Source organism: Pseudoliparis swirei, chromosome 9 (assembly GCF_029220125.1).
Source record: "Pseudoliparis swirei isolate HS2019 ecotype Mariana Trench chromosome 9, NWPU_hadal_v1, whole genome shotgun sequence".
Taxonomy (NCBI): Eukaryota; Metazoa; Chordata; class Actinopteri; order Perciformes; family Liparidae; genus Pseudoliparis; species Pseudoliparis swirei.
In genome coordinates this window covers 25,810,075-25,822,236 of record NC_079396.1, presented here as the reverse complement: position 1 = coordinate 25,822,236, position 12,162 = coordinate 25,810,075, and the positions used below count along the sequence as shown (strand labels likewise).

Genomic DNA, 12,162 nt, shown 5'->3' with positions numbered 1-12,162 from the left:
ATCCACACACACACCACAGACACACACACACACACACCACACACACCACAGACACACAAACCACAGACACACACACACACCACAGACACACACACCACACACACACACACACTGATTATTAATCAGCCCCAGCTGAGGCCGATTAGACCTGGTCCGACACTGTTCCCTGAGCCACACCCCCGCTGCCACAATCACAACAACAACATCACAACAACAACATCACAACAACATCACAACAACAACTTCTTCTGCGACTCCTCCAGGTTTTCTTTGTCGAGTCTATATGTGACGATCCAGAAATCATCGCCGCCAATATTAAAGTAAGTTGGGTCAGAGTGTGTGTGTGTGTCAGTGTGTGTGTGTATATGTGTGTTTTAGTGTGTGTGTGTGTGTGTTTTAATTCTTTCTGATTAAAACTCAACCACCAAAACAACATCCCGTTGTTCTCAGCAGCACTTCCTGCCTTCAAGTCCTGGCCGAGTCTGGATGAACTTTTTAAATCTTTTTGGAGCAACATGGAGGCTTTCATTCAGGAATGTCGTTACCATGACGTTTATGTTTCATGTCTGGAGAGAAATAATAACGTTCTCATTGAGTAAATGAAGATACTGAGTTTTTGTTCTGTTATGCTAAGTTGTAAAATAAAGGTTTTCTAAAGATCAAATCTCTCTCTCTCCCTCTCTCTCTCTCTCTCCCTCTCTCTCTCTCCCTCTCTCACTGTAGCAAGTGAAGCTGAGCAGTCCAGACTACGCCGACTGTGACAAAGAGGAGGCCGTGGCCGACTTCCTGAAGAGGATCGAGTGTTACAAGTTGACGTACGTCCCGCTGGACGACGACAAGGACAGGTGAGGAGAAAACAAAGGACGGGTGAGGAGAAAACAAAGGACAGGTGAGGAGTAAACAAAGGACGGGTGAGGAGAAAACAAAGGACAAGTGAGGAGAAAACAAAGGACAGGTGAGGAGAAAACAAAGGACAAGTGAGGAGAAAACAAAGGACAGGTGAGGAGAAAACAAAGGACGGGTGAGGAGAAAACAAAGGACGGGTGAGGAGAAAACAAAGGACGGGTGAGGAGTAAACAAAGGACGGGTGAGGAGAAAACAAAGGACAAGTGAGGAGAAAACAAAGGACAGGTGAGGAGAAAACAAAGGACAGGTGAGGAGAAAACAAAGGACGGGTGAGGAGAAAACAAAGGACGGGTGAGGAGAAAACAAAGGACAAGTGAGGAGAAAACAAAGGACGGGTGAGGAGTAAACAAAGGACAGGTGAGGAGAAAACAAAGGACGGGTGAGGAGTAAACAAAGGACGGGTGAGGAGAAAACAAAGGACGGGTGAGGAGAAAACAAAGGACAAGTGAGGAGAAAACAAAGGACAGGTGAGGAGAAAACAAAGGACAGGTGAGGAGTAAACAAAGGACGGGTGAGGAGTAAACAAAGGACGGGTGAGGAGAAAACAAAGGACAGGTGAGGAGAAAACAAAGGACAGGTGAGGAGTAAACAAAGGACGGGTGAGGAGTAAACAAAGGACGGGTGAGGAGAAAACAAAGGACGGGTGAGGAGTAAACAAAGGACGGGTGAGGAGTAAACAAAGGACAGGTGAGGAGAAAACAAAGGACAAGTGAGGAGAAAACAAAGGACGGGTGAGGAGTAAACAAAGGACGGGTGAGGAGAAAACAAAGGACAAGTGAGGAGTAAACAAAGGACGGGTGAGGAGAAAACAAAGGACGGGTGAGGAGTAAACAAAGGACAGGTGAGGAGTAAACAAAGGACGGGTGAGGAGAAAACAAAGGACAAGTGAGGAGAAAACAAAGGACGGGTGAGGAGAAAACAAAGGACAAGTGAGGAGAAAACAAAGGACAAGTGAGGAGTAAACAAAGGACAGGTGAGGAGTAAACAAAGGACAAGTGAGGAGAAAACAAAGGACGGGTGAGGAGAAAACAAAGGACAAGTGAGGAGAAAACAAAGGACGGGTGAGGAGAAAACAAAGGACAAGTGAGGAGAAAACAAAGGACGGGTGAGGAGTAAACAAAGGACAGGTGAGGAGAAAACAAAGGACAGGTGAGGAGTAAACAAAGGACGGGTGAGGAGTAAACAAAGGACGGGTGAGGAGAAAACAAAGGACGGGTGAGGAGTAAACAAAGGACAAGTGAGGAGAAAACAAAGGACGGGTGAGGAGTAAACAAAGGACAGGTGAGGAGAAAACAAAGGACGGGTGAGGAGTAAACAAAGGACGGGTGAGGAGAAAACAAAGGACGGGTGAGGAGAAAACAAAGGACAAGTGAGGAGAAAACAAAGGACAGGTGAGGAGAAAACAAAGGACAGGTGAGGAGTAAACAAAGGACGGGTGAGGAGTAAACAAAGGACGGGTGAGGAGAAAACAAAGGACAGGTGAGGAGAAAACAAAGGACAGGTGAGGAGTAAACAAAGGACGGGTGAGGAGTAAACAAAGGACGGGTGAGGAGAAAACAAAGGACGGGTGAGGAGTAAACAAAGGACGGGTGAGGAGTAAACAAAGGACAGGTGAGGAGAAAACAAAGGACAAGTGAGGAGAAAACAAAGGACGGGTGAGGAGTAAACAAAGGACGGGTGAGGAGAAAACAAAGGACAAGTGAGGAGTAAACAAAGGACGGGTGAGGAGAAAACAAAGGACGGGTGAGGAGAAAACAAAGGACAAGTGAGGAGTAAACAAAGGACAGGTGAGGAGTAAACAAAGGACAAGTGAGGAGAAAACAAAGGACGGGTGAGGAGAAAACAAAGAACAAGTGAGGAGAAAACAAAGGACGGGTGAGGAGAAAACAAAGGACAAGTGAGGAGAAAACAAAGGACGGGTGAGGAGTAAACAAAGGACAGGTGAGGAGAAAACAAAGGACAGGTGAGGAGTAAACAAAGGACGGGTGAGGAGTAAACAAAGGACGGGTGAGGAGAAAACAAAGGACGGGTGAGGAGTAAACAAAGGACAGGTGAGGAGAAAACAAAGGACAGGTGAGGAGTAAACAAAGGACGGGTGAGGAGTAAACAAAGGACGGGTGAGGAGAAAACAAAGGACAGGTGAGGAGAAAACAAAGGAAGGGTGAGGAGAAAACAAAGGACAGGTGAGGAGTAAACAAAGGATGGGTGAGGAGTAAACAAAGGACAGGTGAGGAGTAAACAAAGGATGGGTGAGGAGTAAACAAAGGACGGGTGAGGAGAAAACAAAGGACGGGTGAGGAGAAAACAAAGGACGGGTGAGGAGAAAACAAAGGACGGGTGAGAAGTAAACAAAGGACAGGTGAGGAGAAAACAAAGGACAGGTGAGGAGAAAACAAAGGACAGGTGAGGAGTAAACAAAGGACAGGTGAGGAGTAAACAAAGGACGGGTGAGGAGTAAACAAAGGACGGGTGAGGAGAAAACAAAGGATATAAGATACTTCGTCATTATTATGAGATACTTTGTCATTATTATGAGATACTTTGTCATTATTATGAGACACTTTGTCATTATTGTGAGACACTTTGTCATTATTGTGAGATACTTTGTCATTATTATGAGATACTTTGTCATTATTGTGAGATACTTTGTCATTATTATGAGATACTTTGTCATTATTGTGAGATACTTTGTCATTATTATGAGACACTTTGTCATTATTATGAGACACTTTGTCATTATTGTGAGATACTTTGTCATTATTATGAGATACTTTGTCATTATTATGAGACACTTTGTCATTATTGTGAGATACTTTGTCATTATTGTGAGATACTCAGTCCTATGGAAATGGTCCATGAATCTGAATGACTGATGACTGATCATTAAAATCCTTCGTCTCCACGCAGGAACTTGTCCTACATCAAGATCTTCAACGTGGGCAGCAGGTACCTGGTGAACCGGGTCCAGGACCACATCCAGAGCCGGATCGTGTACTACCTGATGAACATCCACGTCACGCCCAGGTCCATCTACCTGTGCCGCCACGGCGAGAGCGAGCTCAACCTGGCGGGTCGCATCGGGGGAGACTCGGGACTGTCGCCCCGCGGGGCAAAGGTCAGGGCCGTTTGCGGACTTCCTGTTTCTATACATCTGCATCCTGTTTCTCACTGTGTGTGTGTGTGTCAGTTCGCCAGGGCTCTGGGGCAGTACATGACGGGGCAGACCATCATCGACCTGAAGGTCTGGACCAGCCACATGAAGAGGAGCATCCAGACCGCCGAGGCTCTGGGGCTCCACTACGAGCAATGGAAGGCCCTCAACGAGATCCACGCCGTGAGTGTGTGTGAGGGTGTGTGTGTGTGGGTGTGTGTGTGTGTGTGTGTGAGAGTGTGTGTGAGTGTGTGTGTGAGGGTGTGTGTGTGTGTGGGTGTGTGAGAGTGTGTGAGTGTGTGTCTGAGAGTGTGTGTGTGAGTGTGATAGTGTGTGTGAGTGCGTGAGTGTGTGTGTGAGTGAGTGTGTGAGTGAGTGTGTGTGTGAGTGAGTGTGTGTGAGTGAGTGTGTGAGTGAGTGTGTGAGTGAGTGTGTTTGTGTGTGTGCATGTGAGAGTGTGAGTGAGTGTGAGTGTGTGTGTGTGAGTGTATTTGTGTGTGTGCATGTGAGAGTGTGTGAGAGTGTGTGTGAGTGAGTGTGTGTGTGTGTGTGTGTGTGTGTGTGTGTGTGTGTGAGTGTGTGTGTTTGAGTGTGTGTGTTTGAGTGTGTGAGTGAGTGTGTGTGTGAGTGTGTGTGTGTGAGTGTGTGTGTGAGTGTGTGTGTGTGTGTGTGTGTGTGTGTGTGAGTGTGTGTGTGTGAGTGTGTGTGTGTGTGTGAGTGTGTGTGTGTGAGTGTGTGTGTGTGTGTGAGTGAGTGTGTGTGAGTGAGTGTGTGTGTGCGTGTGAGTGTGTGTGTGAGTGTGTGTGTGAGTGTGTGTGTGAGTGTGTGTGTGAGTGTGTGTGTGTGAGTGTGTGTGTGTGTGTGTGTGTGAGTGTGAGTGTGTGTGTGTGAGTGTGTGTGAGTGTGTGTGTGTGTGTGTGTGTGTGTGAGTGTGTGTGAGTGTGTGTGTGTGTGAGTGTGTGAGTGTGTGTGTGTTTGTGTATGAGTGTGTGTGTGTGTGTGTGTATGAGTGTGTGTGTGTGTGTGTGTGAGTGTGTGTGTGTGTGTGTGTGTGTGTGTGTGTATGTGTGTGTGTGTGAGTGTGTGTGTGTGTGTGTGTGTGTGTGTGTGTGTGTGTGTGATGTGTGTGTGTGAGTGTGTGTGTGTGTGTGTGTGTGTGTGTGTGTGTGCGTGTGAGTGTGTGTGTGTGTGTGTGTGTGTGTGTGTGTGTGCATGTGAGTGTGTGTGTGTGTGTGTGTGTGAGTGTGTGTGTGTGAGTGTGTGTGTTTGTGTGTGTGCATGTGAGTGTGTGTGTGTGTGTGTGTGTGTGTGTGTGAGTGTGAGTGTGTGTGTGAGTAAGGAGGGGAGTGTGTTTCACTGTCTTGTCTCAGGGGGTTTGTGAGGACATGACGTACGAGGCCATCCAGAAGAATTACCCAGAGGAGTTTGCGCTGAGGGATCAGGACAAGTATCGCTACCGCTACCCGAAAGGAGAGGTGAGCGCCCCCTACCTACAGGAACCGTCATCAATATGTTCGGATCAATGTATTATTTGAAGACACCCCTCCTCCTCCTCCTCCTCCTCCTCCTCCTCCTCCTCTCTGAACCAGTCCTACGAGGACCTGGTCCAGCGCCTGGAGCCGGTGATCATGGAGCTGGAGCGGCAGGAGAACGTTCTGGTGATCTGCCACCAGGCCGTGATGAGGTGTCTGCTCGCCTACTTCCTGGACAACACGGCTCGTGAGCGCGACACACAGACGCTCTCCTCGTGAGCTCACGACTCCGATGTCCGTCTCATATTCATGTGAAAATGATTCATTTGCTCCATCACAGCGGTACTAGCTAACGTCACGAGCTAACGCACTAGCTACCGTTGCTCGCCATATGTCTTTATGTGATGCCGTGGCTCCTCCCCCTCAGATGAGCTGCCCTACCTGATGTGTCCTCTGCACACGGTCCTGAAGCTGACCCCGGTGGCCTACGGTAGGTCCTCCACCCTCAGCTGCTCCACCCACGACGATCGCTACGTCTTCTCAGGCTCGTTTGCTTTCGCTCCCAGGATGTGAAGTGGAGTCCGTCTTCCTGAAGATAGAAGCTGTCAACACGCACAGAGACAAGCCAGAGGTACAGGAAGTAGTTAATGTACACACAGAGACAAGCCAGAGGTACAGGAAGTAGTTCATGTACACACAGAGACAAGACAAGCCAAGTACAGGAGTTATACACACAGAGACAAGCCAGAGGTACAGGAAGTAGTTCATATATACACAGAGAGACAAGCCAGAGGTACAGGAAGTAGTTCATATACACACATATAGCAGGGCTCTCAAGTGTCACGCATTGAGCGTGAGACTCACGCATTTCGGTCTTAAGTCACGCACTCCTGCCACACATCGTATTTCTCACGCTGAAAAAAACTCTCAGCTATTTAATGTTTTAATGTGCCGCAGCGCGCCAACATGAGCCGCGCTGCCCTCACCGTGGAGGAATCAAGCGCTCCCCTGGAGTTCTGCTGTGAGGAGCCACTTATCAGCCAATCAAAAAGAAGAAATGGGCTCCACAATAGCCAATCAGAAAAAACCTGTATCTATTGTATCTGGGTAAGATTTAATCCAGCAACCAATGAAAATAAAGCATCCTGGAATTGCGCGCGACTGATTGATATCCGAAAATTTCTTTCTTGAGAGCCCCGCATAGAGACAAGCCAGAGGTACAGGAAGTTAATGTGTGTGTGTGTGTGTGTGTGTGTGTGTGTGTGTGTGTTATCTCGTCTATTGTCCAATGTTCTGTGAGTTAGTTGATGAACTTTGAAGTCGTTGGTCTCTTCTTCAGAACGTGGAAGTGGACCGAGACCCGTCAGAGGCTTTGGAGACAGTCCCGGACCACATCTAGAGACCACTACAGACCACATCTAGAGACCACTACAGACCACATCTAGAGACCACTACAGACCACATCTAGAGACCACTACAGACTACATCTAGAGACCACTACAGACCACATCTAGAGACCACTACAGACCACAAGCCCACTATACCACATCTCAAGCCCACTACAGACCATATCTCAAGGCCACTACAGACCACAAGGCCACTAGACTACATCTCAAGGCCACTACAGACCACAAGGCCACTAGACCACATCTCAAGCCCACTAGACTACATCTCAAGCCCACATCTCAAGGCCACTACAGACCACATCTCGAGGCCACTGCAGACCACAAGGCCACTAGACTACATCTCAAGGCCACTAGACTACATCTCAAGCCCACATCTCAAGGCCACTAGACTACATCTCAAGGCCACTACAGACCACATTTCAAGGCCACTGCAGACCACAAGGCCACTAGATTACATCTCAAGGCCACTAGACTACATCTCAAGGCCACTACAGACCACATCTCAAGCCCACTACAGACCACAAGGCCACTAGACCACATTTCGAGGTCACTACAGACCACATCTCAGGAGTTGGGGCTCAGGGCGGCCATGTTGTTGCGCACCGCGGGCTAACTCCTCTCGTCGCGCCGTCAGAAGCTGACATTCACTTACGACTCGTAGTTTCCATCAGGATTCAACAAGCGATATTGAAAGAGTTCTTAGGGAAGCTTTTGGAACTCGTTGGATTGGGTTTCGATCTTCTCGTCTTGTCTCGGTGAAGGAAGCGAACGCGTTTTCCAAACTTTTCCTTAAATTAATCGTTTGTCCTCTTACCTGCAGCTCTATTCGTCAATCTAGACGGTTTTAATGTCAGTTGGAGATATCGGCCAGGGGGCGACTTCTGATAGAAGTCTTTGCTTCATGTGTTAAAGCTGCATTCTCTCTCCTGACCACCAGGGGGCGACTCCTCTGATAGAAGTCTATGCGTCATGTGTTAAAGCTGCATTCTCTCTCCCGACCACCAGGGGGCGACTCCTCTGATAGAAGTCTATGCTTCATGTGTTAAAGCTGCATTCTCTCTCCAGACCATAAGGGGGCGACTCCTCATGGTCTGGAGGGTCCCCCTGAGACCCTGACCCCCGTGGTAGAGGTCGTGACCCTTCATGTCAGGCCATATTAACGTCACGTTGCTATGAATTGTGGGTAATCCACTCGGGCAAGACTTACGGAAAGTGTTCATAAAGTGCTACAAAATGTCTGAACCACTGGAACATGGACGACGTGATTACCCACAATTCATAGCAACGTGAGACGTCATAATCATTGAGGATTAAAGATGGAACGTAGAAACATGAACTCAGTTTATTCAAAGAGGAAACATTTTATATTCTCTATATATCCATGTAGAGCTGTTCATGCCCAGGCCCCTGAGGGGTCAGGGGGTCTCTGGGGGATCCGGGTCCAGGTCAATAAAACCTTCTGAACGTTGTTTGTGTTTAACAGAGCAATGAAATAAAAAAAGGACACCTGAACAATTGTGTGTGGTTCTGAATGTTTTTAATAAAGAAAAAGTATGAACGTACAAGTATGTACAATCTGTATTATGGGATGTCCTCTGTTCACTATGAACAAGTGAACTAGGAGGAGGGGCATGGCTAAACATCTGGATCACCTCTGGCTGCTGCTGGCGGTCTGCGAGGAGCTGGACCCGGAGTGGGCCTCCCGGTGCTGCTGGGTCCAGGTCTGAGGGTCCTGGTCATAAAGCTGAGACACAGGTACTCTTATTGTGGAGTACAAGTACTCTGCTTTTCTAATAGACGAAGTATACATGAAGTATTCATGAAGTACAACATACTCACTTGACCCATGAACTCCAGGATTTTGCTTTTCGACACTTCCACATCGGCTCGTTGACCCCAACGGAACTCGTGTTCCACGGGTTCAGTGTGAGGGATCCTCCCGTACTCCAGGTACCTACAATGTTTAGATATATGTATATATACACATATTTATATACACACACACTATATATATATATTTATATCTCTGGTTCTTTCCTCTTGAGACTCGTAAACATCGTTCTCCAATGTAGAAACTGCATTTAAAAATGAGGTAATTGTTGGATGGTTCTGGTCCAGCCCACTGCGCTGTGGTGGTCTGGGTCCAGCCCGCTGTGGTGGTCTGGGTCCAACCTCCTGTTGCTCTGTGGTGTGGTATAAACCAGAGTCTATGGGCTGAGAGACTCTGGCTCTGATCACACCAGTACACACTGTAACACACTGTAACACAGTCACCCACAGCGGGGTTTGAACCGCCAACCTTCTGCTCACGGGTCTGGTAGTTTATGAACAAGCTACCGGAGGGAACTGGGTTTACAACGACTCATCTGGATCCTTGTGGGTGAGTTAGATCTGAACTCAAAGTTCTTCCAGTGTTTCCCATCTCTCATGTCCCGCCTCCTGTCAATCATCAGTGTTTCCTGTCTCATGTCCCGCCTCCTGTCAATCATCAGTGTTTCCTGTCTCATGTCCCGCCTCCTGTCAATCATCCCAGTGTTTCATGGTTATTTCTGCTTCAGAACATAATGCGTAACCTTCTCCCTTCACTCGCTCTGGTCCCTGAATCGATACTAAAAAGCGCTACACGAGTTGACGTGTTCGACCAATCGGTGACGTCGGTACTGCAAGCCCCGCCCCCGATGCAGGGCCTAAACTCAGACCTGTTCCTGTGGTCACAGAGAGTCCTCATCGGGTCCCTAGTGCGTCAGGAAAGTTCAACTGAAGATCTGTGTACTCAAACTACAGTATCTACAAGTACACAAAGTACAAGTACACAGAGTACACAAAGTACACAGAGTACACGGCTGATCAGTAGCAGCTCGTCTCACCTTTGACGCACAAACTCGTCTGTGACGAGTCGCTTCACGTCACCGAACTCCTCGTGTTTCTCCCTGGAGACGAAGAACACATGAGACACAAACACAGACACACACACACACACACACACACACACACAGAGACACACACACAGAGACACACACTCACCCAGGGTCAACGCGGAGTTTCTTCAGCGTGCTCCAGATCAGGTCTGCAGCACAAAAGTACAAACAGACGTCTTCATCACAGACTACAAGCAGACGTCTTCATCACAGACTACAAGCAGACGTCTTCATCAGACTACAAGCACACGTCTTCATCACAGACTACAAGCAGACGTCTTCATCAGACTACAAGCAGACGTCTCCATCACAGACTACAAGCAGACGTCTCCATCACAGACTACAAGCAGACGTCTTCATCAGACTACAAGCGTCTTCATCAGACTACAAGCAGACGTCTTCATCAGACTACAAGCACACGTCTTCATCACAGACTACAAGCAGACGTCTTCATCACAGACTACAAGCAGACGTCTTCATCACAGACTACAAGCAGACGTCTTCATCACAGACTACAAGCAGACGTCTCCATCACAGACTACAAGCAGACGTCTTCATCACAGACTACAAGCACACGTCTTCATCACAGACTACAAGCAGACGTCTTCATCACAGACTACAAGCACACGTCTTCATCACAGACTACAAGCACACGTCTTCATCACAGACTACAAGCACACGTCTTCATCACAGACTACAAGCAGACGTCTTCATCACAGACTACAAGCACACGTCTTCATCACAGACTACAAGCACACGTGTATTTCCTGCTGTCACTCACTCTCTCTGACCACGCCCCCTTTCATAAACACCACACTCAGGATGACGAACAGCAGCCCCATCTTGGGGTTGGTCGGGCTCCTGCACACACAAACGACATGTTTATCATCTCGTGACTGTTCTTGAATATTATATATTGTGGGGGGGTCACCCACCTGAGGGTGGGGGGTCCCTCTCCCGGCTCCAGCTTGTTGATGAGGATGTACATGTGGTTTTTGGCGTCGATCTCAATCATCTTAAGGCCAAAGACCTGAAAGAGGTTGTTGTTGTTGTTGTTGCTCTTGAAGTGTGACTCCAGCCTCCACTCACCTGGTCAAAGGTGCGTGCTGCTCTCTTCATGATCTCAGGGTAGATGTTTCTGTACTCCTTCACCACGTGTTTCACCAGCTCTGAAAACACACACGGCTCTCATTGACCCGTGACTGGCAAGGCGCTCCTACAGGCCACGCCCCTCCGCGTGAGGCCTACCTGCCCGGCGCACTGGGATCTTCTTCTGGTCCTTCACCAAGAAGTACTGCACCACCTCGGCCGTCTGCAACGCGGACACAGCCGTGAGACGAGTGTGTGTTTACGGATCTGAAATAGTGTGTGTGTGTGTGTGTGTGTGCACGTGTCTGACCTTCTGGTCCACCTGTGCAGGTGTGAGCTTCTCCATCCCCCTCTGCACCTGCGTGCTGCTCGGCTGGGTGAAGGCCGTGTCGTCGTTGTCCTCCCGAGCCGCCGAGGAGCTGGACGGCCTCTACGCGACACATGCGACATGACGTCATCACGACGTCCACTCGGCTGCTGAGGCTAGAGCCGTTGCCTAGCAACGCGACTCCCGTTGGCAAAAGAAATAACCCGCGCTCCAACAGACAGCTCGAGGCGTGTGCACGTGGTCTTCGTGTACACATGCAGCGTGTGCGCGCCTCGTGCACTCACCTTGCCCTGCGAGGGGTTCGGCGTGTTGGACAGCCGCTTCCTCTGCGACATGGCGGAAGTGACGCGGACCTGGCAGCTAACAGCTAGCTGCTGCTAGCAAAACAAAGAGTAACGTTCAACTCTCGTGAGACTATTTACTTAAAACCAGAGTAACGTTGAACTCTCTCGCGTCAGAGTATTCACTCACTTTGTAAAACAATTAAAACAGAAACTAGGGACACGTTTAACTCTCTGGTGTCAGACTATTCATTCACTTTGTGAAGCATCTCTTTTAGTCGCTCCTCGTCCCGCGTCTGCGCTCGTCGGCGCGTGTTGATGACGTAAAATATGCGCGCCGGAAATGAGTTTTCCTTTTCTTTGTTGAAACCTTTTATAAAATACAGTCTCAAGGAAGTAAACTGATAAACGGTCCGTGAAGTGTTCATATATTTTGTTTATCTTCATACAGTCAACATTAACACATCTGGAGATACGTGGTTTTACAAGAAGAGGATGACACACTGACATAATGTAGTAGAAGTAAACATGTGCCTCTGAGATGAAGTACAGTAAAAAGTACAATATAGGCTTTCAAAATAAAGTACTATGTGTTGGTACTTGATGTACTT

General features: G+C 48.3%; 2 protein-coding genes across 12 annotated transcripts in view; one reads left to right on the top strand and one right to left on the bottom strand.

Moving 5' to 3' along the window:
- Window positions 1-8,450, top strand: part of si:dkey-96f10.1 (6-phosphofructo-2-kinase/fructose-2,6-bisphosphatase) — an 11,137-nt gene extending 2,687 nt beyond the window's left edge. Inside the window, exons 6-14 of one of the 10 annotated variants that reach the window (XM_056423229.1) lie at window positions 264-320; window positions 724-845; window positions 3,814-4,021; window positions 4,094-4,240; window positions 5,428-5,532; window positions 5,647-5,776; window positions 5,957-6,019; window positions 6,096-6,160; window positions 6,869-8,450. In XM_056423229.1, coding sequence (XP_056279204.1) covers window positions 264-320; window positions 724-845; window positions 3,814-4,021; window positions 4,094-4,240; window positions 5,428-5,532; window positions 5,647-5,776; window positions 5,957-6,019; window positions 6,096-6,160; window positions 6,869-6,928 — 957 coding nt within the window. In that variant the 3' untranslated portion in view covers window positions 6,929-8,450. The other 9 variants (XM_056423228.1, XM_056423230.1, XR_008832862.1 and 6 more) reach the window with 9 other exon arrangements.
- On the bottom strand, window positions 8,451-11,850 carry ndnl2 (necdin-like 2). 2 transcript variants are annotated; one of them, XM_056423236.1, is made up of 11 exons: window positions 11,742-11,850; window positions 11,555-11,644; window positions 11,253-11,372; window positions 11,102-11,165; window positions 10,943-11,022; window positions 10,789-10,883; window positions 10,635-10,714; window positions 9,960-10,002; window positions 9,803-9,865; window positions 8,775-8,889; window positions 8,451-8,679 (listed from the first exon to the last, which is right to left on the bottom strand). In XM_056423236.1, the coding sequence occupies exons 2-11, from the start codon at window positions 11,603-11,605 to the stop codon at window positions 8,584-8,586; spliced, it is 807 nt and encodes a 268-aa protein (XP_056279211.1). In that variant the 5' UTR covers window positions 11,606-11,644; window positions 11,742-11,850; the 3' UTR covers window positions 8,451-8,583. The 2 variants fall into 2 exon arrangements, with proteins under 2 accessions (XP_056279211.1, XP_056279212.1); XM_056423237.1 differs by having other exon boundaries at window positions 11,555-11,647; window positions 11,742-11,843.
- Window positions 11,851-12,162: the final 312 nt, after the last annotated feature.

Coding starts and splice junctions, on each gene's coding strand:
- ndnl2 (XM_056423236.1), bottom strand. CDS start 11,605: ATGTCGCAGAGGAAGCGGCTGTCCAACACGCCGAACCCCTCGCAGGGC. Junction 11,166..11,252: donor CTGCACAGGTGGACCAGAAG/GTCAGACACGTG, acceptor TCCGCGTTGCAG/ACGGCCGAGGTGGTGCAGTA. Junction 9,866..9,959: donor AAACTCCGCGTTGACCCTGG/GTGAGTGTGTGT, acceptor CTTCGTCTCCAG/GGAGAAACACGAGGAGTTCG.